This window comes from Mugil cephalus, chromosome 6 (assembly GCF_022458985.1).
Source record: "Mugil cephalus isolate CIBA_MC_2020 chromosome 6, CIBA_Mcephalus_1.1, whole genome shotgun sequence".
NCBI classification, from domain to species: Eukaryota; Metazoa; Chordata; class Actinopteri; order Mugiliformes; family Mugilidae; genus Mugil; species Mugil cephalus.
Genome location: NC_061775.1, coordinates 6676246 through 6702979, shown reverse-complemented (window position 1 = coordinate 6702979; position 26734 = coordinate 6676246). Strand labels below are relative to the sequence as shown.

At 41.9% G+C, this 26734-nt stretch overlaps 2 protein-coding genes across 4 annotated transcripts; one reads left to right on the top strand and one right to left on the bottom strand.

The window, feature by feature from the left end:
• Positions 1-11: 11 nt before the first annotated feature.
• atp8b3 (ATPase phospholipid transporting 8B3) lies at positions 12-16197 on the bottom strand. 3 transcript variants are annotated; one of them, XM_047588183.1, is made up of 29 exons: positions 16024-16197; positions 15828-15925; positions 15484-15538; positions 14984-15069; positions 14765-14878; positions 14241-14339; positions 13565-13626; positions 12900-12972; positions 12675-12745; positions 11138-11229; positions 10899-11057; positions 9796-9884; positions 9514-9707; positions 9185-9393; positions 8225-8256; positions 7958-8114; positions 7593-7781; positions 7353-7465; positions 6792-6959; positions 5389-5500; positions 5203-5278; positions 4983-5112; positions 2900-3086; positions 2577-2800; positions 2401-2484; positions 2101-2325; positions 1538-1676; positions 1143-1273; positions 12-454 (listed from the first exon to the last, which is right to left on the bottom strand). In XM_047588183.1, exons 3-29 carry the CDS (start codon positions 15509-15511, stop codon positions 248-250), a joined length of 3450 nt encoding a protein of 1149 aa, XP_047444139.1. In that variant the 5' UTR covers positions 15512-15538; positions 15828-15925; positions 16024-16197; the 3' UTR covers positions 12-247. The 3 variants fall into 3 exon arrangements, 2 of the variants coding, with proteins under 2 accessions (XP_047444139.1, XP_047444140.1); XM_047588184.1 differs by having other exon boundaries at positions 15484-15925; XR_007112995.1 differs by lacking the exons at positions 12-454; positions 1143-1273; positions 1538-1676 and having other exon boundaries at positions 2186-2325; positions 2401-2800.
• A 6156-nt stretch (positions 16198-22353) lies between these two features.
• On the top strand, positions 22354-24993 carry si:dkey-172o19.2. The gene is made up of 2 exons (XM_047587706.1): positions 22354-23007; positions 23532-24993. Exon 2 carries the CDS (start codon positions 23536-23538, stop codon positions 24622-24624), a length of 1089 nt encoding a protein of 362 aa, XP_047443662.1. The 5' UTR covers positions 22354-23007; positions 23532-23535; the 3' UTR covers positions 24625-24993.
• Positions 24994-26734: the final 1741 nt, after the last annotated feature.

The window sequence follows — 26734 nt, the reverse complement described above, 5'->3', positions numbered from 1 at the left end:
CCTTTCGCTGTAAAGGTAAGAAACCAGATTGACGGTGAATGATATATTTTGGATATCAATCTTTCAGTTTATTGAAAAATAGAAGCCATACAATAGAGTGACGGCTCCACTACACACTACGTACCTGCAGAACAGCTTGGACATTCAGAAACATAATGTGTAATCCTTTCAGTTGTATGTTAACGCAACAATGAGTATGACATATTTTCAGTATGAAAGTATAAATGCATTAGCCATTGTTCACACATTAAGCTTGGTCCTGTACGTCAGTGGGTTTGCTACTTGTAGTCACCTTCTCATCCACTGGCAGTGTTGTGTTACGGATGCAGGTCGCTGAGGTGATGAGGCGTCCAGGCCCAGCTCCCTGAGAGACGGCGTAGGAGGAACGACGGTGAGACGCCCCTCTCCTGAACGGCGACCTCAGTTCTACGGGCTGCGGAGATGTGCTATGGACCTAAATCGTAGCAAGTTGAGAATGACAACTATCAAACTCCAGTAGTACAGGTAAACTGTTGTAATTAATTAATTGTCTACAAAAGATGACATATCAGGACCAAAGATGAGCCGAAACATAAACCAAAGGCAACTGGATTTGCGTGATGTTTCTTGGAGACATTTGCCACTCATCCTCGTGACTCCGTTTGAAGTGACTGGTGGGAGTTTAGCTTTTTACTTAAGAACATCTGTTGATTATTCTAGCTGTGACTAAGTCTGACTGACTGAATAAGGCCTGCTGGTTGAGCTTTGTTTTAGACTCACAGTGATGAAGGATGACTGAGAATCTTTTGAGAGGTAAACATTTAAACCAATCAGGCATAACATTATGACCTAACATTGTGTAGGTCTCCTTTGTGCCTCCAAAACAGGACATGGGTCTTCTGAGGATGTCCTGTGATGATAGTGGGGGCCTTTGGGTGCTATGGGTTGAGGGGAGGGGCCTCTGTGGATCATCTCACAGATACTTGATCAGTGAATCCAGTGAATTTGGAGTTCAGGTCAACACCCTGTGGTGTTTTTCATGTTTTTTCAGTTGTTCCTAAACCGTGTTTGTGTGTGTGTCTGTGTCTGTGTCAGGCTGCTGCCATCAAGGAGTGTCATTGTTGTGGATCTTTTCATTTCGTACACACACAAAGATGTCTTACCTTGTGATTGTCGAGGCGGGCAAGAATGACACAGATGGCATGACTGGTTACTGAGGGCAAAATAACTGTCCATGATGTGAGCAGAGCTGTGAGCCACACAACTGGATCGACAAAGGCCTTATCAGACACACCTGAAGAAAAGAGCATACAAGGCAATCAAACCTGTCCATGTAAATAATGATGGATCCTTGTTTTCCTCAGGATCAACTGAATACAACATTAAATGACCACTGAAATGGACCACTCTCGTTGTGTGGATGTAGTAGACATTTTGTGTATCCATCTGAATCAAATTCAGCAGTTATTCCAGAGATGTGATGTGAATATGCCTCCAGCCTGAACCAACATCAAGCAAGAAAAAAAAAAAAGGCCTGGAATTAATACAGTATAATTACCAACGAAGAAATAATCGTTGGGCGCTTTCTCAAAGAGACGGTTGCTGTGTGTGATCCTGGTAAAGATGAAGAACAGCAAAAAGGACACAAACAAAGCCGCCAAACTGAACTTGGTCCAGTATCTGGTCAGCTGCGCGACCTGACAAACACAAAACACTGCTGTTAGAGGATAATGGTATGAGTGGATGTACAGTACAATAGAGATCAGGTAACAAATATTACTGCTTCAGAAATGAGACCATACTGTCTCTTTTTAGTTGTTACTTTGATGAAACATCCAACATATACAATAAAATACGATAATATATAAAACACAACAGGGCAGGAAATAATAGAACACAATCAAATTCAAATAGATGTAATGAGAAACGGACTCGGGGACATTTTTACAAAGAGATTAAATACAACAGTTTAAGGATACACCTTGTAAAATTAATTACAAGATTTCTGTGATACACCAATACTTAACTATGACTGGTGGCAGTCCACAGATCTTGATCATGACAAAATGTCATTAATAGTTGAGTATCTTTTTCCTGCATACATTAAAAAGTCATCCTGACCTCAAAGGTGGCAGCGAACATAGCTGCCATAGAGACAGTGACCGCCATGGTCTGGTAGTCCAAGGCTGAGTCGTAGAAAACTCCAAACGGGATGAAGAAGAGGATGAGGGATGCGTAGACGGCGTACAAGAGCGACAAGGACAAGGTCACATAAGTGGAGCGCTGCTGCCTCTGTCTGTGCTTGTACAGCTCGGGCAGTTTCAAGCTGCTTTCTGCACTCACGTCCTACAACACAAAAAGGAAAGCTCATGTTTCATGCCACTCATCTTTACCTGATTCACTGGTTGATAAAGACCTCACCTGCTCAAAAATGGCAATGCACATAACTGGGGCTGCTGTGTAGAAGGCCGTGTAGAGCGCTATGAACCATGTCTCATACAAAGACTGAAAGATAAATACAAATTGGAGAAGTGCAGAAAGTTTTCTGTGTGTTCAGACCATAACCTGACGTTATGTAATTTCCACGCGTCTCTAACCTGAGCACTGAAGCCATTGAATAAACCAAACCATATGTGCACAAGAGCAAAACCACAAGTCTTAAACAGGAAGTAGCGCAGGAAGAGGGAAATGCGACGATAGGACCAGCGGCCGTGGACTAGAAGCAGTCTCTGCAGAAACCTGAACTGGGAGAAAGCAAAGTCTGCATTCTGCACCGCTTGACCTCCCTCCACTCCTGCCAGCCCCACTCCAATGTGAGCCGCTAGTGTTGAGAAAGGATACAGATCAAAATGTGAAAACACATTAGATTTATAATACATTGACAGAACAAACAGAACTCAATTCAATTCACACGACTTACTCTTAATCATGTTCACATCATTGGCTCCATCGCCAATGCACAAAGTGACGGAGTTGGTATGTTTCCTGACCAGTGTGACGATATCGGCCTTCTGTGCAGGTGTTACACGGCAGCATAGCACCGACTGACAGTGGTCTGCTATGCTCATGAACGTGGCCCCCCACTCTGGTCTCTGGTCAAACTCCGCCTGGGACAAAACAGCATCAAACAGGACACCCAGTTGCTCAAGAAAATTCAAAGACCTTGTTGAGAGCAGCTCCTTGTGAGAACAGTTGGTGGGTGAAGTTAGGTAAAACAATAAAACTATCAACACTGGGAGTAAATAATGCAGTTGAGGTCACTGCTCGTAATAAGAAAATGATAAGATTAGAATTATTGGGTTGTCTCTGTCTCAATTTAAATCTATGTCTGCCTAGAAATACAATTGATTGAACCTTGCTGTAAGCTTTCAAGTGCTCGTTCTGCAGCATGCCTAATGCAATAGTGTTTAAGTTTGCAAGACGAGTCCAACGTGTTCACATGCTTTGTCAATAAACCTGATACTGATACAAATAGGGCATTATGCACAAACAAGAAAAAGCACAGTTTTTGTTTATGAATGCAGCCCTGGGCCTTTCCAGCACAAATAAGCTGGTTTGTAATGCAATATATTAGTTTCTAGCCAGAACTGGGTGCAGGACAGATCAGGACATGAATCCAGCAGGAACAAATGAGCAACATGTTGAGTGGCTGTCTGAAGAAACAAAACTTTTAATGTCAATATAGACAGATGGTCAGTATGGCTGAATTTCTGCAGAAGCTCAGAAGCTCTATTTGAAAAAAAGAAAAGAAAATGAGATGCAGAATTTGCTGAACACTTGGCAAAGGCCAGGTTAAACCAGGGTTAAGCCACCTACTGGGCTGGAGTGGGCCAGCAGCTCTGCATAGGTTCTCTACCTATGCAGAGCTGTAGGTCAATTTGTTCTGGACAGAAGTGTGCACAGTAATTTCTCTGTTAATCAAAACACCCTTAAAGATGTAGCCATGCCAGTAGCTTCAAATATGGATCTTGATGCAAAGAAACTACAAATCCTTCAGGCCGGCAGAACAAACGCGGTGCAACCCCAAGATCAGTATCATCAATTCAAAACGGGACCAAATATGATATATGACTGCAATGTCCCCTTCTGTTCCAATATTAAGACATACGTCTCAGCTACACATTAGGATGTCACAATCAGCTGACTGTCATCCTATTGGATATAAAACATTAACACTTTCATTTCACCCTGTTGGTGGCAAATGTTGTCATAACTAGTATGAACTTTTTAGTCATGGACAAAAGTGTGATTTGTGAGGTAAACAGTGAGGTTTACCTTCCATTATCAGAATCTAATGAGCGAGCAACAGACTCTAGAAACAATTCCTGAGACACCATTTTCACAAATACAGGACACACCAATGTACAAACAACCTATAAACAATTGTTGTTTCCCTCGGCAACGATTGCCGTATGATGCTGCAGCATAGAAAATGGTCTCTGAAGGAATCATTTATTTATTTATTTTTATAATAAAACCAACTACTGTCTATGAACAAAGCGGCACAGTGGATTGGTGGTTAGCACTGATGCCTCACAGAGCTTGTATCCATCGGCCCATGGGGCCTCTCTGTGTGGAGTTTGCATGTTCTCCCTGTGTCTGCGTGGGTGTTCTCCGGGTACTTCTGCTTCTCCCACCCTCCAGAGACATGCTCATTAGCTTAACTGATGATCCTAAACTGGCTGTAGGTGTGAATGTGAATGTCTCGGTGTTAGCCCTGTGATAGTCCTCTGCTCAATGGCAGCTGCTCCAGCCCCCAGAGGACAAACTGTCACAGAAAAATAATGAATGTCTCCACACCTTTATTTTTGGATCTAAATTCTTGTACCTTATCACAGGGTAAACACTAGGGGGTTGTTGTGTATTTCTGCTCTCAACTGACCTATTTTTTAATCTCTTAAAGAGACACCATCATTTCTCATGAAACCAAATTATGTTCTTAAATATATGTGATTTTTTTTTTATCTTGATGTTATATAATTACTGTACAGGCTGATGTTTACCAGCTCAGGTCCAGTGAGGACCACAGACGTCTTCTCTGAAGCTCCAGCCATCTCCTTGTCTACAGCCCACAGCTCCGTCTGTCTGGCCTTGAAGAAACTGACCAGTGGGTCTGGGGACTGGAGTATCTGTCTGTGGGGGGGAAACAAACAGATCAATGGGACGGAGTGAGGGTGCATGTGTGTGTTTATGTGCATTGGTTTATTTTTTATCATTACTAACTTCAGCTCCTGCCATTCCAGCAATCTGGCATCAGGATCCAGTAATTTGCAAGAATATCCAATGTTCACTGCAGTCTCTAGAAGCACAGGGAAGGCACAGTTACGCTTTAGTTCTATGTTGCTACAGCGAATCATTCAAAATGGTGTCATTCCCTCCTCCCTCCTGTGCTACAACACATCACAATACCTTTTTTGTCTCCAGTCAGCACCCATACTTTGAGCCCAGCTTCTTGAAGAAGAGCAATAGTCTCAGGAACGCCTTCCTGAAGCCGGTCCTCTATTGCCGTCACTCCCAGGAGCTGAGATATTATTTCTTTTTAGCACTTATATATAATATTCACTGTATTACACAGTAGTACAATTAAAAAGGGTCAAAGACTATGTACAGTTAGGTCCATATATATTTGGACACTGACACAAGTTTTGTTATTTTAGTTGTTTGCCAAAACATGTTAAAGATACAGTTATATATATAAAAAGGGAATTTACATCCAAACTGGAGGATGAGTTTAGGGACTTTTCTTTAATAAGTAGCAGCCTCTGTTTTAAGGGACCAAAAGTAATTAGACAGTTGATTCAAAAGCTGTTTCATGGACTGCATGAACTATTCCGTTGTTAGTCCTTCATCGTTCAAGCAGGTGAAAGATCTGGAGTTGATTCCAGGTGTGTGTATTTGTAAGCTGTTGCTGTGAACCCACAACATGAGGTCAAAGGAGATCCCAATGAAAGTATACAGACTAAATTAAAAAAAAAAGATGAAATCCGCCAGCTAGCTGAAATGTTGGGAGTGGCCAAACATTCTGAGAAAAACAGAGCACATTGATGAGATTGAGCACTGAAGAAGGCCTAGACTTCTACCAAAGATAATAGTGGTGCCTGATCTCAGGATCCTTTCCATGGTGAAGAAAAACAGATATACTTTCACTCAAATTCAGCCAAATGCAGCAAAGTTTATTGGCCAGTGCTTCGCAGAACCAATGGACAATGGCCTAAAACAAACTGCAAATCAAGTCAGGAGTTTTTTAAGGCTAAGAAGTGGAATATTCTGCAATCAATTACAAGACCTGAAGCCAATCGAGCTGCATTTCACTAACTTAAGGCAGGAAGACCAACAAACAAGCAACAACTTAAAACAGCTGCAGCAAAGGACCCTGTAAAGCATCACAAAGGATTAAACCCAGCGTTTGGTGATGTCCATGGGTTCCAGACTTCAGGCAAGTCATTGCCTGCAAAGGATTCTCAAAAATACGAAAAAAATTTACATTTTATTCAGGATAATGTTAATTTGTCCGATTACTTTTGAGCCCCATAAATGAGGAAACTTTGTATAATAATGGTTGTAATTCCTCAGTGTTTCAAAGGATATCTTTGTTTAACCACCTGAATTAAACCTGAAAGTCTCTTCCATTGCACTGATGTTTCATTTCAGATAATATAAGGTTGTATGCAGGGCCCAAATCATGTGTCACTGTCCAAATATTTCTGGGCCTAACTGTGTGGTTCAGTCTCAATATGAGAAATGGTTTGATGATTTGATCGCAGTTTCTGAATAAGACCCCACTTTTAATAGAGGTTAAACATTAAACCCACCTGCAGGTCTTCCTCCATCTCATCATATAACTTTTCCAGCAGTGCGTCACGTTCACAGGTTGCCATGACAGCAGACTGGGTTAGAGTTTTACTCCACTGCTCCCACGATGCCTCAGGAACAGATCGAACCGCAACACACAGCGTCCTCAGACAGGCCTCAGCAAACAACTGACAGAAGATAAGTTAACACGGTTTTTGATAGGCTGCACATCATTTACTGAGAGTGATCTTTCAGGCAGAACTGAATGATCGACTGAAAAAGGAAGACAAGATAAACGTTTCAGTCATGACAGGGATGCCTCCGCTGTCTGGGCAGGAGTGAGAAGGAGATGACTAGCCTGATCCTTTCATGAAAACACTATTGATCATAGATCAAAAACCTTAAACAGATCTTTCACGATTGTCAATAGTAGGAAGACGCCTTAATGACCGGACAACTGATAACAACGAAGGAACATGTTGTACACTGAGTATTTAAAAAATCAAAAACAAAAAGAACTGTGCACTTAACTTAGCATGGTGACCTAAAACAGGGGGAATCTGCGTGCTTTGATACTTTACCTGCAGAGCTTTTTCAGTACTTTCCTGGTGTGGAGAGTCGCTCTGCAGTCTCTCCAGGATTACTATATCTGCCCCTTTGCAGTATAATTTTAACCCACCCTCTGGCTCCCGCACTGAAAGGAAAAAGTACGGACAAAAGTGGGATTTTCACTTATGAGAGATGACAGGAGAACATTTCAGCTGGTCCAGCGAGAAATGAAAAGATATTATATTTGTGTGTGTTCAGAGGGTTACTCTCACCCAGCACAGACATGCGTCTCCTCTTGCTGGTAAAGTCCAGCAGAGCCAGTAGCTGATACTGGCGGGTGACTCCCAACTCAGAGATGACAATAAAATCTCTTGTCCTTGAAAGGAAGACCCAGCCCAGCTCCCTGGCTGCACCAACAAGAGCCTCCTCATCTGGGGATGCAGCCTGATAAACTGGGGTCTCTGGGAAGATGTGGTCACACACAACATGTTTTTCTAGTAACGGGCCATTGTGCCAAAAAGAAAACATTTGCTCAGACTAGCAGTGAAATTACATATGTAAGTAAATTACCACTGGCAACCAAAAAGAGTGAGTTTGGCTCGGTTCGCTGACACGATGACACACACAAAACACACACCTTCCTTCCATTCGGCCATAACCGTGTGACATAAAGCCAGAGCAGAGAGGAACTGTCTGCTCAGAGGACACTGCTGTCCTCTGAGCCTCTCCACGAGGCTGGGGGCTGACATGAAAAGATCACCGCGGGAGAACGGATTCCAGCTTAAATTCATGGGCTGAACAAAGAAAGACAAGAACACCGCGCAACAAACATTAGTGTGCACAGAGGAGAAGAAAGAGCACAACACAGCTCAAAGCTGGAGATTGGAGTGTAATTATATGATACCTCGACATCTTCTGCCTTGACTGATGCGTCACCTATGATAACAGAAGACATTATTACATTTAATGAGAGAGTAGAGTGCATTATTAGAACAAACACACAGAGGAATGAAAGCTGACATACGGGCTGAACCAGGAAGTGGCTCAGACAAACTACATATGTTTGATTGGATTCTGACAAGGTGTACAGTTTCAATATTTGTCAGACATCTACAAGGCTGTTGCCTTTCTAGAAAATCACATTCATCAGGGCTTTATGTGAGCCCGTCTCCCCAGAGCAATCTTTGTTCCACTGCGAGCCTCCAAGGAAAGGTTGCTTTTAGAACACTGTGAATCACATAAGCTGCAGTGTTTGCACTCCACACATATTCTTGGACACAGACTGGACTATTAAATATAGTCTGTCTGAAAAGGGGAAAATTATTTACACATTCACTTTATAGCCTCAACCCATCGTCTCAGTGCCTCTTTCCCATTGAGATGGACAAACATTCAACACGTGCCCAATTCTTAACTTTGGAATTACTAACAGTTTTAGAGTTATATATTATATATTCTGTGAGTACTCACAGACAAATGGGAATTCACAGAAATATTTTTACAAAAGAAGAAGAGCAAACAATTCGTTTTGTCTTGGCATTACAAAAACAGACATCGAGCTTTCCTTGCCACTGTCACCTTGGTGCTTGCTCTGGGGGGGTTCAGGTTTAAGGTTCTATGAAGCATCTCAAGACAATTTGTGTTGTTTGATGCTACATGAACAGATAGAGATGAAACTTGAATTGAAGACAAAACATTTCTTAAGTCGTTCTCACTGTGTAAAAAAAACAAAAAAAAAACAACATAAATCACATAAACATAAGAAGAGAGTAGCTTTTGTGAAAGAAATTATTTAACAAAAGACATGTGACAGTTTTTGATTAGCAATTGATCTAGAATAGAATGACCTGGTTGTTATTGTTACCATAAATCTCCCCAGCTATGCTGCATTGTCTGAAGAGCAGACGATTCTGGGTCAGCGTCCCAGTTTTGTCACTCAGCAGGTATCCCACTTGGCCGAGCTCCTCGTTCAGTGAAGTATTCCTGGCCTGGGCCGGTCTGTCCGCCTGCTGCCAATACATCTCCAAATCCCAGCCAATAAACAAGCTGTGGACCGTGTGGACCAGTTCGAATCTGCGGAAACACAGCATGCAAACATATATACACAGCAGCACAATATACACACACAGGTGATTTCCTCCCCCCTCTTGTCAACCACCCAGAAACGACTGCAGTATTGTAGATGGGACTAACGAGATGTAGAGTGATATGGGCATGGCTGGGCTGAGAAGGATGATGTAGCTCCAGTAGACAAGGAATCCGGTGTAGGCTGGATTGCCGTTAACCACCAGAGTAGGAAGAACCCCTGTCTGGCTCATGACCTGGCTCGAGAACACGCCACTGCCAATGGCAAGGAGCAGAGCTACCAGCAGCACAGACAGGACTATCTAGAAACCCAGAGTACAGACACACATGTTTACAACTTCTTCAAGTAGTGGTTCATGCTCATCATCCCCATGCCCTTTACCCACTCACCCCGATCACCACGTTGTTGAAAACTTTCTCCATCTGAGTCATCTTCACTCTCAGCTTCCCGCAGTTTCTCAGGATCTTCGTGTCCGCGCCTGGCATGAAACAGACAACGATTAGATGCTGCCGCTACGGCGACCCGGCCGAGTGAGTCAGAGGACCATCCTGCAGCCAGAGGGTGAGAGTTCAAGCCCTCGTGTCAGCAAGTTTCAGCTGACATGTCCTTGAGCAAGACGCTGAATCCCTTCCAGCTCCGGGGGTGTCTGATCCCAGCACCGAGAGGTCAAGGGAAGAGAGAATTTCCCTTACTGGGATCAATAAAGTATCACATTATGTTTTCCGGTGATGTTGTCTCCATCTCACATAAACTGAAATCTGTTGAACTTCATGTGTGAAAATGACATGAAACTGATTCCAACTTAGTGTAACGACAGTAGAAATATGTCAGCTTTGATCGTGCTTAATTTAACGTAGGGTACGTCAACTGTGAGGTTGATTAGAGTTATAATCGGGCTGAGCTGGGGTCACGCCGGTCGCCGGTTTCTGACGAATGGCATAAAACCCATCTCTGGAAGAATTTGATCTATTGATCTGCTTCACCAGAACTGAAAGGGTCATAGCTTCGAGATCTATGACACTTCTGCCTGGTCCGGTAATATCCGATCAATGATCACTTAAAAGCCAGGAGGAGCTTGAAATTTGCGTTTACACAGCTGCAAGAGTTAAGTACTTAGCACCATAATTAGCAGCAGACTATATTCCACATAATAAAAACTGTCATTGAAGTAAGTGGAGGCCAGAGTACAAGGTGTCTTGAGGATAGGTGATTTTAAAACCTTTTGTTTTAGTTTTATCTGTTATTATATCCATCTATGTGCCATGCTGTGTATAGTGTATATTTAGTCTATATTCTGTATAAATACTGGATGTACCAGTGCTCTATTTTTGCATCACTGCCATTTTATATTCAACAGAACAGTCTGACAATGGGTGGTATAATTTTTATGAACAAAACTGAATCTTTACGTCCCTCTCTCCCACACAGAAGTTCAACAGAAATCCATAGCCACATCTGCAGCTCTAAACTGAATTCATTTTTCTTACAGTACCAGTGTATATGGCCAAGCCATAGGCAAAGTCTGTGTTGCGTAGGATTGTCCCCCTCAGGAGCATGTGCTCGTAATCCAGGTGAAGACACTCTCCTCGCCAGTGCATTTGACCTCTGAAGGTGTACAGGCGATTGTTGGGTTTCTCACAGAGTACAACGCCTGTAAAATAAGAGTTTATATTCACTCTTATTTTGACACATTTTATGAAACAAAACATACAATAGAAAACATCTATTTACCATCGAAGGAACCAAGGGCCTCCTCTGAGGGGTGAGTGGTCAGCTCGTTGTGCGTAGCACCAAGTGCCTGCCGGTACTTGAGGTTGGTCTCTCTGTATGAAGGACAAAAAGTTTATTGAAACTTTGTAGTTAACTCCTCTGACTCACTATAACAATAGTTAAGAAGACAGATAACATGTCTAACCGTTCATAGGGCACCTGTTGAAATACTAAATATAATAAAGGTTTTAAATATTGTAAAATAAGAATGCTTTCAAAAATGGAAGTGTTAACAGTTTATTTTCATCAGTTATCAAAATGCAGTGAATGAACAGAAGAGAAATCTAAACCAAATCAGTAATTGGTGTGACCACCCTTTGCCTTCAAGACAGCATCAATTCTTAGTTCCACTTCCAGACAGTTTTTGAAGGAACTCGAGTGGTAGGTTGTTCCAAACATCTTGGAGAACTAACCACAGATCTTCTGTGGATGTAGGCTTCCTCATCCTTCTGTCTCTTGATATAATCCCAGACACACTCGATGACACTGAGATCGGGGCTCTGTGGGGGCCATGCCATCACTTCCAGGACTTCTAGTTCTTCTTTACTCTGAAGATAGTTCTTAGTGACCTTGGCTGTATGTTTGGGGGCTTTGTCCTGCTGCAGTATAAATTTGGGACCAATCATACGCCTCCCTGATGGTACTGTATGATGGATAAGTATCTGCCTGTATTTCTCAGCATTGAGGACACCATTAATCCATTAATCCTGACCAAACCCCCAACTACATTTGCAGAACTGCAGCCCCAAACTTGAAAGGAACCTCCGCCATGCTTCACTGTTGCCTGAAGACATTCATTATTGTACCATTCTCCAGCCCTTTAATGAACAAACTGCCTTCTGCTACAGACATATATTTCATATTTTGACTCATCTGCTGCACTAAGTCTGGCCGACCACTGCGCCTACGATCCTAACTCCCTGACTTTGTTCAAGTGTATCCATAAGGATTGATGCTAGTTTGAAGGCAAAGGGTAGTAACTGATAAAAATAAACAACCAAACAATCATTATTTATATTTTTGAAAGCATTCTTAGTTTACGGCGTTTTATTTCCCACACCCGCCTAAAACCTTTGCACAGTTTCCATTTGTAAATTCTTCTAAATTGTGTGCGTCCAAAATGTAGGCTAATGGATAGTGAATGTCACTAATTAACACAGCAACAACAGCATTCCAGACATGTCAACGCTCCGGCCGATGTGAATCAGCAAATTTGTTTCTTTTTTGGCCCTTATTTTATAGTCAACACAGACAGGAAGTAATGGCACAAGAGAGAGGGGACAACAGGCAGCAAGGGGCACAGGCTGGAATCATATGTAATTAAAAATTTTGTATTTATCCTGAATTTCCATGCATTTCACTCGGTATCTGTCTATCTATGACATGTATCCACTTACATGTACATAAATGTTACAGAATGAATGAACTGAGGTCTTTTTATACGATTATACTGATGCATCAGAATGACTGAATTGATTAGGTTAGCTGTGTTACTCACCCATCAATATCAGCTGTCTCCACGTAACACAGACTGTGCGGCTCTGAACTGCACAGCAGGAGAAGATCCGCCTGGAAGGACGGACAGACAGAAAATATAAAAACTTAACAGTAGGAAACAAGCAGATAGCAGACAGTTTAACTACTGTCTACATTCCAGGTTAACAGTATGTGTGACCAATCAGACACATATACACATGAAAGCATTATGAATTGTGAAGCTCACAGGGATGGTTTGGTCTTTGTGGATCCGCACCACATCCCCAACACGCACATCTTTCCACTGTGCCCTGGTGAAACTGAGAAACAGTTAAGAAAAATGTACATCATATAATTTGTTAGCGCAACCCAAATAAAATCTTTGGTTTGATGTCACATTAAAAACAGGATCAATAATCAACACCTAAAGAAAAAAACACAAACACACAAGCAGAACAAGAGAGAAATTAGTTTTACTTTTATTTTAATAGTGATAATATCAGAAACATTGAGATATTTATTTTAAGTAACCTCTCACTACTTACGTGAATATACTAGGGGTTTATTTTGATGAACATGTGGCAGGGCCTTGACAGAATTGTTTTACTGGTGTGTTTTTCATGCACTTAACACTTTCTAAGTCAGTGACAATATTACACATCAGTTCTACTGTCTAGTGGTCTTTAGAGGAAAGCATAACATCATAAATGTACTATTCTCAGAAACAGACTCAAGTAGATTCTTGAGATAAGAGATGTCATCAAGAGGTTAGTCATAGTTTTCTTACTCGTATGCACAAAGGCGCATCCAGGGATTCACTCATTCACACTTCATTAGAGTTTCATTAGAGGGCTGTTTCAAAGTGGAAATGTGCTGACTCCTGAGAGAATAACACACCGTCTTTGTCCTCACCTCTGAGAAACGAGTACGTCACAGGGCCTGGAGTTAATCTCAGAGTCAGAGCGTCTTCTCGCCTTGATCAGAGATGGACAGGGGGAAGGAGACGGGCGGAAGGAGAGAAAGGGGGAACGGGGGAAAAAAGATGGAGATGGGTTGAGAAGGATGGAGGATAAGAGCGATAGACGGAGAGCACGGGAGAGAGTGAGAGTGGCCATGAAAGGTTGAACAGGAGAGAGGAGAAAGGAGAAATGCCATTATGGGGCTCTACAGTGACACCAGCTGGGAGATTTACACCCTCCACTAAATGATTAGTCAATAGAGAGGGGTCAAGCAAGCGTTTCACCCAGAGCTGTTAACGACCGTAACTCAGTGATGCACTTAACCAGAGAATTCTCCATGCAAAACATCACGCCTGCATTTAAAAGGAAAAGCTTTAATGATAGGAGAGAAAATTAATGCTACTGGGATGACTGGTTTTGTCAATGAGTAGAGGACAAGGAGTCAATGAGGACAATGAAGGAGAGAAAAGAGTGCATTCATGCTTAAGTGCGAAGAGCATAAATGCACGTGTGAGGCCGCTCATATATTTGATTTTAACTTGTGTGTCTGTGTGCGAGAAGGCAGGCCAGAGATATTAAGCCATCCCAAATCCAAGAAACAAGCACGGGGATACTACTGGTGGTCTCACCATATCGTTGACGAGGTCTTTGATCCCTCTCACAGTGAGAACGGCTAACAGTGGGATGATGGTGATGTACCACGGTATGGATGAGATGGCAGGAACACACTACATGTGAGCATGAGTACACAGATTGGATGAAAAACTTTTTTCTTTTTCTTTTTTTTTTTAAATATATACACACAGAAAAGGCCTCCCACAAGTAATACAACTGAATGGTTCAAAGTGCTAGAAAAAGTTTGAAAGTGTCAATGTGTTTTTCTGTCCATTCACTTTTATATAGATAAGAAACACAATATTTATAGACACCTAAAAAAGACAGTGTCAGACACTTTGAGAGACAGCATGATGTCATGTAAAAGCATTACTCTTGCGCCACTGAGTCCATTCAAAATTCAATAAAAAAAATATTCTACTAAATGCAATATCTGAGCCCATAAAAGAACCTAAAATTGTAAATATTATAGACTTCAAAAAAAAAAAAAAAAAGCCTGTGAAAAGAGCGAGACAGAAATGCATGACGATAGTCTGACCTGCAACACCACCATGAGGAGGAAGTAGAGATTGGCTGCTCGTTGGAACTGCTCAAACAGCGTCAGGGGTAGGAAAGTCAGGGGGGAGTACTTGTAGCTGCGCACCACATTGTCCTGGCAACCAATACAGAGAGCCACAGAGAGTTAGAGAGGAGCACAGGGGACGTACATATCAACACATTAACCTGTGTATAAAAGAAACGTGCGTGCCTGACTCACCGCGTAGTGCCCCCAGCGGAAAAACAGAAAGAATTTCTTCAGTTTGTGGTAGGGGCGGTTGTTTGCCCTCACCTCCCATGTAAGGCCTGTGAGACAGACTCTTAGCACCCAGAGACAGTTTGCACGCAATCATAGAATAACATTTAACAAGTAGGCAGCAGTAGTCTGACAATGGATGTGTATAATTGCAAATCAAGCAGTTGTATGTAGTGAAATTCTGTTAATATCTCAAAGGGATTCTGGTTTCCACAAGAGGCCAAAATTACTGTCATAGCATCACCTGGCCATGAAAGCAGGGCCTCACGATCCTTCTGACTTTTTGGGTTTAACTCTGAAGCCTCACAGAAATCATTTACCATTTTAACCTACCCATTAACTCAGATATAGGCTGCTATATACGGCACTGACATCATGTGGTGACAGATCAGATATAGATATCTTCAGATGTATAAAGACAAGCATGTTAAATAAAGTATAAAGAGCATAAACATATGACATACCGTCGGAGTCAGCGGTTTCCTTGGACATGATTGCCGTGCAGGCTTTTATAGAGTTCTACACGAAGTAGAAGACACAATGACATGGCTGCTTATGTCCCCCAGCTCAGATGCATTTATCAGTCTTGTAACTCATTACACTGCGTTACCATGCTTACCTACACCATAGCACCACAAACAGAAGTCTATAAATCACTGCGGTTTTTCTAAACAGATTCTCCCATAACTCCCCAGAGCTCACCAATCCTATATTAACTACTTTACGACAAACAAAATGATACTACGGAGAACTGAAGGCAATTCTGGGCTTGTCTTCTATATGATGAAATTCTGAGAAATGTACTTACTCTTAGAGATTAATCTTTGCTGGGAGTTGCTGAGAGAAACCTGAGGCTGCTCAGATCCAATCACTTGCACGAATCCCGCGAAGTGTCCAAAGCAAAGCCTTTACAGATTAATCAGCGGTCATGACTGTCATACCGAATTAAAACTCTTTGAGGATATTAAACCAAGTTATTTATTAATCATGAGTCATAAATTTACCTGCGCTGTTTGCTGCTACTCTGCTCGACTCCTTGTAGAACACTCATGAACAGCTGCTATAGCAGAGTCATCAATCACGAAGTTGTACCGACCACAGCTGGAGATTAACACCATTGTTTTCATAACTATTCTACAGCTGCTTTTCATAACACAAATCCGATTCATCCACCTGTGTCCTTTACCCCGGTGCAACATGACCCTGGCCACGCCTTCCTCTTTCCCCCAGGTGAGGCCTCCAGCATCACAGACTGTAATCCCATTGCACCTTACCTGAGGGGAGAAAGAATGACGGAGGAGGAGCACCAATGCCAGCATATCAGATTGCCGTTTTGTTTGTCTTATCAGAACATGTTTTAGTCTTTGGGAGTAAACCACAAAATTAAGGATGCCAGGATTCCTGACATACTGAGTTTTTTCCTTCTTTTTTTTAACTACCCTAAATAACTTTGTGTTCCTGCATGTCATTGCGACACTAACATAATGATGCCTTTGCATTGCAGCTGCAGTGGGAGTATTGGTTTACAAGCATGTGAAAACACTGAAACTTTGCTTTCAGTCAAGGCATGCATGCCCAACACTACACTACTGTTCTCATTTACTGCTTCTCTTTACTGTTTCTCCACCAGTATGGTGCTCCTTACCTTGAAGACTTTTCACTATGCTTGACCTTTGATATGTATTATATAAATTTAGCCTTGCATCTAGTGTAGTTTGTGTTTCCCAAGTTTCTAGAGTGTGTATTGGTGTGCTTCTGGGATATAAATGAGCACCTCTTTTTTTTTTTTAGTTGCATTTGCATTAAAAAGAAAAAACAAATACTACTAAAAAAAGTATCCGTTCATTTTTTTTAATATATATAAAACTAATGTAGTAAACGTCCATGCTATTGTCACATGTTTGAGGCCTCTGTAATAAGTACTCTGTCTTCTCCATGAATCTTATGCCACCTGGTGGATGTGAGGACCCACTGCAGTTTAACCATCAGCTGAAGGTCAAAAAGGGTGACTCTAAACAATGGCAGCTCCGAACAAAAGGTGGTTCACTGAATTGATGTTCACTCAGCGTCAGTTAAATGTACTATTTGTGGTTTCATATCTCTTCGTCTCATTTCTCTTCCTTAAGTGAGGTCGCCCCCACAAAGGCCACACATCAACACCTGAAGGTGTGCATATCTTATTTCTTATACGCGTCTGTATGTGAGTGCGCATGCATATCTAGAGCGATCTTTCCTATCTATTTTTACAGTTGGGTTGTGCTGCAGAGTGGTTAGGGTGATGCGCCAGTGGTGTGGCATGGGTGCTCTCAGACCTCCATAAAAAAAAAATGACAGTCAACAGGCCAGACTTTTCCCCCACAGTTTAACCGTTGGCCAATGCGGCTGACAAACCTCACAACCATTAACACAAAGGTGAATTTTCTCTTCACGCCTGCGGACTTGGACCAGGGATCAGACTAGCATCTTGAAATGTTTGGATGTTACAAATGATTTAAATATTTTTTAAAAATAAATAAATTGGCACAAAAAATGAAGTGACTTAATCCAATGAATCCAATATCATATTCTTTTATAAACATTAAAAAAAATGAACTATGTCTGAAAGTTAAAAGCAGATATGTTGGTAAAAAGATGTTTACGCAATCATATCTGAAATTCGCATAATTAACTTAATCCAGCATATAGCATTTGCTCTTTGCTACAACATAGGCTACCTGTACCGGTTAAAGACACTGCAATGACCAAACGGACCATGATAACAGGGAGCTTTCGCATAATCTTACAGTACTGAAACCAGTATATTGGCCAGCTGCAAGTAGACACCAAGCTACGTGTACAACAGTGACACTTCTTACTAACACATTTTTAATTCTGGGTCCTAACCTGCTAAAAGGGACATCATTGGTATACACAAAAAGACAAACAAACCAAAAAAAAAATTCTTGGTTAAGCTTCACAGTTTTATTGGTGCTTTAGCAGCTATAACACAAGCGGAAAAGATGACAAGTTTAACTTCCTCATATTTTGTTCAATACAAAATGGAAACATGTGCAAACTACTAAACCAAAAGTGGTTTAAACACTGCAATGTCCACCGCAGTAACCAAGATGCTAAATGTCAGACATGCACCGTAACGAACAGCAATGAATTAGTAATAGTTGATGGTTACGATTATTTGTATTACATCAAGTGTTAGTTAATTTCTTGCTTTCAGTTGAGTTTCAGTTTTTTACTGCAACACAACAGAGAATGACTGTGTACAATGAGGGCTGGATTACAGTCAACATATACTTTAACTGTATCACATGTACCACTTTTTTACAAATTTTATATTGACAATAACAACCACAGCTGCCAAAACAGACATATTCAATATCCCTCTGCGATTTATCACAGGGCAAACATTTACACTTAACGTCAGAATGTGTGTCCTCATCTTATTCTGTATCTAACAGGATCTCAGCAGTGCATGATCCTCAGATCAGCCCTATCTTCAGAATAGTGAGTGTGAGAAAGCCCTGTGCTGTGGGAACAATGTTCTTATTCTCAGGGGCCTACACTGCTACTGTAAGGCTGTCATGTGATGCAGTACAAAAGTCACACTGCAGTTCAGTATGAGGAGGCGATATCCTCCGTGTACGCTGAGGCTCAACTTCCTGTAAAAAGTGGTTAACAACTCAGCTGTGAGTTAAGGAGTAGGAATCAGGCCAGTAGAAGTCAACCTCAACAATCACACAAATGACCTCTTTGAAAGGGTTTCAAAAGAAAGAGGGTTTGAAGTGACATACAAACAGATGTTAAGTAGGTTAAAATAAAGCCAAAACAAAGAGGACAGCAGAGAGGGCAGCAGCTTGTCGAAAGTAGAACATGGCGGGCTGTTGGGGGGAGTTTAGGTTGGGGTGTTTGTGTGTGAGGGGTGAGGGTGACATAACAACATCAAAGTTTACAGGAACAAACTGATTAGATTTACCCCCAGTGATGAGTCACCTGGAGGTATTGCTTTGTTAAGTGAATGTGTGGGTGCAATGAAACACAGTAATGATAAAACTGTGGTATAGTAAGTATTGTTGTGCGTGTACGTGGCCCTGTGGGGGACACATAGTGTTACAAGAGTTTTTATTGTAATTAGAGTCACTGTCATTAGATCCTACTGAACATGAATGGACTAGGCTGAAATCCATGGAATAAATCGCTGACATGTTTTCCTTGCGATGCTGCACGCAACTTTTGCTTAGATGTTACCATTTATTGTTGCCAATTTACCGTGTTAAAGTGTTTTATACAGTGTGTTTCAATACCAACATTAAAGAGATACAAATACACTGCGCATAAATGGTTGTCAGTGTGATAAACTACCTGTTTCATTTTAGGGGTCCAATAAAGACTAAAAGCAGCAATGAGCTAATCCTATTAGAAAGTACTTCCTATGTGCAGTGGTGATCCTAGGCTAAGACGTACGAGTCCTGTCACCCAATAGTCTGACACAGCCAGACTCGGTTATTAACAGAACATAAGTCTGGCAGTCATTTGGATTTCATTAAGGGTTTAAAGGTGCTTGTGTTTGTCACTATAACATGTACCAAAAAGTAGCCATCATGGTGACAGAAAGGGACAGTGGTCTGAGGCAGGCTCAGGGATGCTATCAAAGACCAAAACGACTTGCAAACAGCTCAGTAAATCCGACATTACCCGGGAAAACTCTGCTACACTACACTATTGACCAACAACTTCTCCGTCAAATAAGCTGTCAATCTAGTGAATACTAATCTTCAGCAGAATTATGTTTCTCTAAAGCATTAATGACTATTTTTCATGAACACTCTTCACAATCACATATTCATCCCAGTAAGTGTCACCAAACTAGGAAATTAGCAAGAAAGAAGAAATCATGGAGCATAACTTCAAGAAATTGCATTTGCACCGATCAGAAAACATAACGCTGAACGAAAATAAACCTGGAATGTGCTCACAGAACCACAGACTAATAAATTACTGCCAATAGTTACACTAATAGTCATTTCAAACATCGAGTGCCCACCTATATGAGAAAGTGATTAATCTTTTTAAGAATGAAACCATAAGTTTGAGATCGGTTTATTAAGTAAAAGGGCTTGAGACTGTGCGTCACAATAGCAATGTGTAAGACCCCAAAGTAATAGCAAAAAAGTAACACAGGTTCCATGATTAAACAAAAGCTTGCGGTGAGTGAAGGCTCACAGCATCCACGTTTTCCAGGCAAAGCTACAAGCGGTGAGTGTTAATGAGACAATCGTCAATAGAAGAAGACAGATACTTCGAGGTATTTATTAATCAAGGCAGCGCATCATAATAAAACTGAGCTCAACATACGCTATCCACATAAAGAAATCATCTGCACCATGCAGTCAGGATGTGGGTGTTGCCACACAATGAGAAAGTGGCACTGCTACAAATTATGCAGGCCCACCATCATATACCACAATGTTTTCTGAGCACGTTGTTGTGAACAATGTGAATGAACCATCCTCAGATGGAGTCGATTCAACCAGTATCGTGCAACTAAATATGAAAACCTTCCATGTAGAAACAGCACTGATTTTGTTTATGAACCCAAAGATGTACGGTTTGGATGCCACCGAATTTAGGCAAATACTGCCTTGTTAGTGCTTAATGCATATACCTCATTTCTATGCATGCTCTTTTCAAAGCATGCTAAGTGATCATCAAGTAATAAAATAATGTAGGTTACTACCACTTTAAAAATCTGGAGACTTTCTTCTGCTGAAAAAATATTTTGACTGTTGGAACATGACTGAGTGTGGCCTGTGGTTACAATGAGTCACAGTGAAAAATCTGCTGGAGTTTTCTAAAAACACAGAGCTGATAGGCCAGACAATCTGGACAGCCCCCACACCCAGCACACCACACAAGGAAACCTTCATTTCAAACGGTACAAGAGTGATTTTGTACATTGTAGTGTGGTTTTCCATTCTGGTGGTATTGTTTAGTGCGGTTGAGCTCTACAACAAAATGTCTTCACCACTTCGGGCGATGAGCTGTTTTCATGCCTGGCAATGTTTCACCAGAGCTTTAACAAGGAAGTGAACAGGAGGACAGGAGTGGTGGATCAGGATCTTCCAATGAACTGCAGCCACCGGACAGATTTTTAGGTGGTGCTTCGGATCGTCCTGTAGTGGGTTATGAAGAGATTATTCACTTCTTCAGCTCCTAAAAGAACTAACGTTGTAGGAAGACGGCTCCGAGAATGTTAAAATTCAAAGAATGAAGAAGCATGAAAGAAGCAGGTGATGTATGGACCGGTGAAGAGGAATGGATATGTAAGAATCTAACATAAAAACTGAATTACCATTTAGTTGGTAGCCACAGACGAAAATAAATAAATAAATAAAACTTAAGTTAAGCCATTTTATGCAAAATGCCATCCATGCTTCAGGCCAATTATATTTTATCCACACCATAAATAGTGTGATTCGAGTTGTGTTGTCTTCTAGCGGTGGTAAAATGCTTATCGTAAGCTATTAGCATGTTTAGTGTGATAACTTAACACTTGGCACCCCAAGTATACATGTTGGTGTATACTTTTACAGTTCTGTGGTGTCAGCCAGCAGTCTGCTGCGGCAACAACTTCTCAGCAGCAGACAAACAGCGTCTGAACAGACTGGTGAAGAAGTCTACTGAACTCTGCTGTGGGCCGCCCTCTTGAGCCTGTGGAGGTGGTATGTGATCGGAGGGTGGAAGCAAAGCCGTCCTCCCTCATGGACGACCAGCCCCATCCTCTCCGTGGTGCTATAACAGCACTGGGCAGCGCCTTCAGCAGTCGACTGCTTCACTCACTCTGTGAAGGTGCAACACAGGACCTCCTTCCTTCCTGCTGCTGTGAGCCCGTACAACCAAGCCTGCCCTACGACATACGCAGAACTGCTTTTGTATTAAAGTAGCTTTTTTTACGTATTTAATTACTTAAAGATTAATTTCCTTATCTTAGTGCACACTGTCTTTAACTATACTGCAACATTGGAAACTTTCTCATAGTGGGATAAATTAAAGGGTTATCTTATGTAGGACTACTGACATTTAGCATGACATGTTAGCATTGCAAAGTACAAGTATGGCTGACAGTAACTCATTAATTTCAAGGGTGTTTGAGGAAACACTCTCACGTTTGGACTAGTATGAGGGATCAGTTAACTCAGGATTGAGAAACACACAAGCTAATTTATTTTGAAAATTGTACTGTACTGGATTAAAAGGGACCAGGATGGATCAGAGTAATTCAGAAACAGATGGAAAGTAAGAATACAAAACGGATCCATACATGAAGCCTCCTTAAGTATTAACGTGGGAAAATATGCAGTACTATTTGGGATAGTAAATACACATCTGAGAAAAAAATAATGATCCTGCTGCCACGTGACTGGAATAAGTCCGCGAGTCTGGATATGTTTTGATATTTTGAAGTAGGCACCGTTTAAAATTTCCCACACCGTTTTAGTTTACCACATTTATTTACAAGTAATGTATTTTATTATTCACTGATAGAATACGTGTGAACACTCTTCTTCAGGCACTGCAGATCGATGTGCAGTAACTTGAAAAAAAAAAAAAAAAAAAAAAAAGTAGGCCATTTATCCAAACTGACTCATTTCAGCTTTACCTATTGGTTTGGTCGTGGCCGCATTGCTCTCCAAGTGAAGGTGCCTGATCTGTTTCCACGGCACTGAAGAGGCGCAACGCGATTGGCTGCGTGCACGTAGTATGTGCGCGCCGCCCAGAAGCCGTGCTCTCTTCAGCACCGCTGATAGTGATTGAAAGGTAAGCGCAGCCCTCTCTGGGGAAACATGTAACACCCACAAAATAAAATTAAGAGACTCATCTAAGCGGCGTGGACCAGGCTGCGTCTTGCTGTGTGTGTTACAGAATTACAACAGACTCTCTCAAAGTTGATCGTGTCTTCCAAATCATCCCACAGGTGTCATCCTTCCACTCAGGTCAGTGCACAGAGTTCGACATTGTATTCGCTGTATAATACAACCAGCAGGATTTACTTGTGCCAGACAAAACTCAACGCTACTATTAAACCTGCTCATTGATTTACATAAAACCGGCTTAAATCAAATCTCAAGGTAACTGCTTGAAAGGTAAAAAGTTACACTGTCGTCTTTGTTGTTAAGCGCAATTATTTAAGGAGGTGGGAGGAAGTATTCTGGTTCAGAAGCCCACCACAATGCAATGCAATGCTATGCACAATGCACACATGTTATGACTTCAATGCGTATTCAAATTAGAAGAGAGTCGGTGGAATACATTTGTGTGAAAAGTTACGTGCAAATTCTGCAGAATCTTCCCGTTTCGTTTGCATAGCGAGGTTATGAATTAAATTGCGTGCAACATTGTGTACAGGTGCAGCTGGCGGAGCGCAGTCCTTTTAAAACTAACTTCGTGTTGTTGCTCTGTGGTTTGAAACTGAACGGAGATCGCTAGAGAGATTGATAGTTTCTATTCTCTTCTATAGTGCCATGTCCACCGCGAGTAGTCCTGACGGTGTTGTGACACCTGCACCTTGCCAACCCTGCTCCTCGGTGGAGAGCAGCGGATACGTTGAGCCCGACTCAGACCCCGGGTTGCTCCCGGTGACGCGGTCCGCCCTGCTGGCCCGGCGTATCGTCCGTTTGCGGGCCTGCAGCGGCCACTTAAGCCCCGTCACACGCCGCAAGAGGGAGATGACCCCCTCCGACAAGAAAGACGCAACCTACTGGGACAAGAGGCGCAAGAACAACGAGGCTGCGAAGCGGTCCAGGGAGAAGAGGAGGCTGAACGACCTGATGATGGAGGGCCACTTGTTGGCTCTGAGTGAGGAGAACGCCCAGCTTCGGGCGCAGATGCTCAACTTGCAGTATCACAGCCTGGCTGTAGATAAAAGCAAACCCGTCTCTCCTTGTGCAACATCAACTGCGTCTGTACTGGCCTCCGCTTTGTCCTTATCCTCTATGCCGGCTCACCCCTCTGCTCTGTTCCAGGCCGGACTCTGGGGAAACGGCAGGAGGCAGCAGGAGACAGGCATGCACAGGTTTGAGGCCTCGATCCCCTGTTCCACCGCCAATATCGGCGTCTTTAACGCACACCATAAGTGTGAAACGCAGCAGGGCGCCTTCCCCTTTTCTGGATCCCGTGTCCTGACTGCCCGAGAGGCTTTGGGGGGCAGGAGGTCAGCGGAGGCTGAGATGGAAGCCCAGCGGCAGGTCTCCTCCAGCGATGACATCCCCATCTCCACCGACGCGCCTTCCCAGCATCTCTCCTCACTCCCGGCGTTTCTGTCCGCACCTGACAGCATCCACCATGCCTCCACCCTGTCGTATCCCCCTCAAAACTGGCTGGTGCCCCACCTGAATCACTCGGCAGTATGTAATAATCTCCTGCTGCCCTGGCGGTCCCCCTACCTGACTCCCCCGGCGGTCTACCCCAGCCTGCCTCTCCACATACAGCGCAGACAGGAGCAGGGTCTCGGGATGGAGACCCACATTCACAGGGGATTCAAGAGTCGGTTCAGTGGAGCTCCCCCAGGACTGTCTCAGCTCGGAATGCATCTCAGTCCTGATGGACGCTGACGGGACAGCGGGACTGTCGATGTATTATGTATATAATACAAGTAGAATCAAATGAAGCGTTGTAGTGCTGCAGTCTCATTTTTGAATGTAATATTTGTAAAAGTTAATTACAGCTGTGGATATTTTGGCATCATGATTGCTGTGGATAAAATGTAAAACAGAAATGAGTGAAAAGCGTTAGTGATGATGCAAAGGACAGACCTCTATGTAATGGCAACGGTACATATATTTCATAAAAAATATATCTGATGTAAAGATGAAAGCTGAATACATTCTCCTAGTTTCTGTGGTTATATTTGTGTTTCGATTAAAAGGAAACAGTGTATACACAAAAGAGCCACAAATCATGTTAAACTATCGGCATCCATCTTTTATTAATGGAAATCTGAAAGCAATAAAAAGAAACAAAACCTTATTCCAAGTTTCCACGTGATATGACAAATGAAATGACGGTATTTATTTTGATTGCAGTGAGGGGAAGGTTTATTGATCTTGCGCATTTACCGTTTACCTGTGGTGGAAAACACTGGCGACTGAGCCAACGAAACTGGGTGCTCGTTCACTTGGTATTCCCCTTTATCCCCACCGCGTTATTTCCCAGCAGATTTTGGTGCAATGGAAATTGAACCGTTTATTTGTAGGCCGACAGTTTAACGAGGCACAACTACCCACGAAACATGCAGTCATTCCGCGCATTAGCCTTATTTTACAGGAAAGATCAGGAAAGTAGTTCAATAATTTAATGCATACATCCAAATAGTCATTAAGCATCCTTCCCTTGCGCAATAAAAACTAATCGCGGGGTAAAGGTGCACTTTTGATAAATATTTCCGTAGCTTATGTTATATTTGTCTGCAGAATTTTACTCCCGAAACGTAGACTAAGACATAACAAACATCCCTGTAAGTATCAGAACAATCCCACATTTTTTTTTTTAAATGTGTTATTCTTATTTTTACATAACACAGACATGAATTTCTAAACAGATATGTTCATTCTTGGGGATTACTTTTCATACAGGAGGATGCATTCGGCTGTGTTGTTGACAGTAATGCCGGTCTCCGTGGTTAAACCAGTTATCATTCTTATGCATCATCTCTCTTCTTACTTGCTAATATAAACAAACGAGCTTTAATAATTAATTGCGATTAACTTCCCCATACTTTATATTTTACTGAATTGTGCGTTAAATAGCTCAGAGGGCCTTCTTAGGGAAAAGCTTCTGTTTTGGTGATTCAGGATCTAATTCCAGACTTTCTAACTCTTGAATACGGTTTTATATTGAAAAGGGTTATTTATATGCTACAAAAAACTTTGATTACAAACGTGTTCATTGCTTTTGCTCATTATTGTCACATTTGACAGTAGTCTATTCTGGTGGCATGGTAACCGGTGTCACATAGCAGCGCGTGTTCCTAAACATCCAGCAGAGGGCGCAAACGACACAAAGTTATCTGACAGATGCAGTAAATGGGCCACGACTCTAAGAAGCAGGTTGTTATGCAAAATCTTTTGTCCCCATCTAGCATGTTTGCACTTTAAATTTAAACAACTATCAAACTTTGCATAATGTGGACACGTTTTTATTTATAACAAGTTTGTGTACCACACACAGATTTACCCGGAACTGATTTTAACTTCGCCTGAAAACACTGATTAAATTTTATTTATATCTTGTAATTGTTCAAACCTGTCACCAGATTAGGTCTTTTTTTTGAAGGTATTGAAGTCTTTAACATGTTTGGACTGAAGCCCTTTAAAACAGAAAAATAACACTTAAAAGTCTGGAGAAAAAAAGGGACTATGCAGTCCACAGCTATTGTCTGTTATATTAATTTTAATGTGATACACTTTTCAGCAACAAGAGAACACAGTCACAGTTTTATCCCACACAGACAACTAACATAAAGAGACGTATAGGAAATATAAACAATAAAGTGTGGTTGAAACGCTAGCGCATCAGGACAAAACTTTTATAGGCCCACGGCATCTTTTTGGCCTTACAACAACAACGCAGTATTGCTTTGTCAGTATGGACCTCTGATCGATATATTATTTATTTTAACAATAATGGCTCAGACGCATCGCAACAGGAAGCACAAAAAAGATG

Coding starts and splice junctions, on each gene's coding strand:
- atp8b3 (XM_047588184.1), bottom strand. CDS start 15,511: ATGTCCAAGGAAACCGCTGACTCCGACG. Junction 5,279..5,388: donor GCTGACTGGAGACAAAAAAG/GTATTGTGATGT, acceptor CTGTGCTTCTAG/AGACTGCAGTGAACATTGGA. Junction 2,485..2,576: donor TCAATGGCTTCAGTGCTCAG/GTTAGAGACGCG, acceptor TTTATCTTTCAG/TCTTTGTATGAGACATGGTT.
- si:dkey-172o19.2 (XM_047587706.1), top strand. CDS start 23,536: ATGTCCACCGCGAGTAGTCCTGACGGTGTTGTGACACCTGCACCTTGC.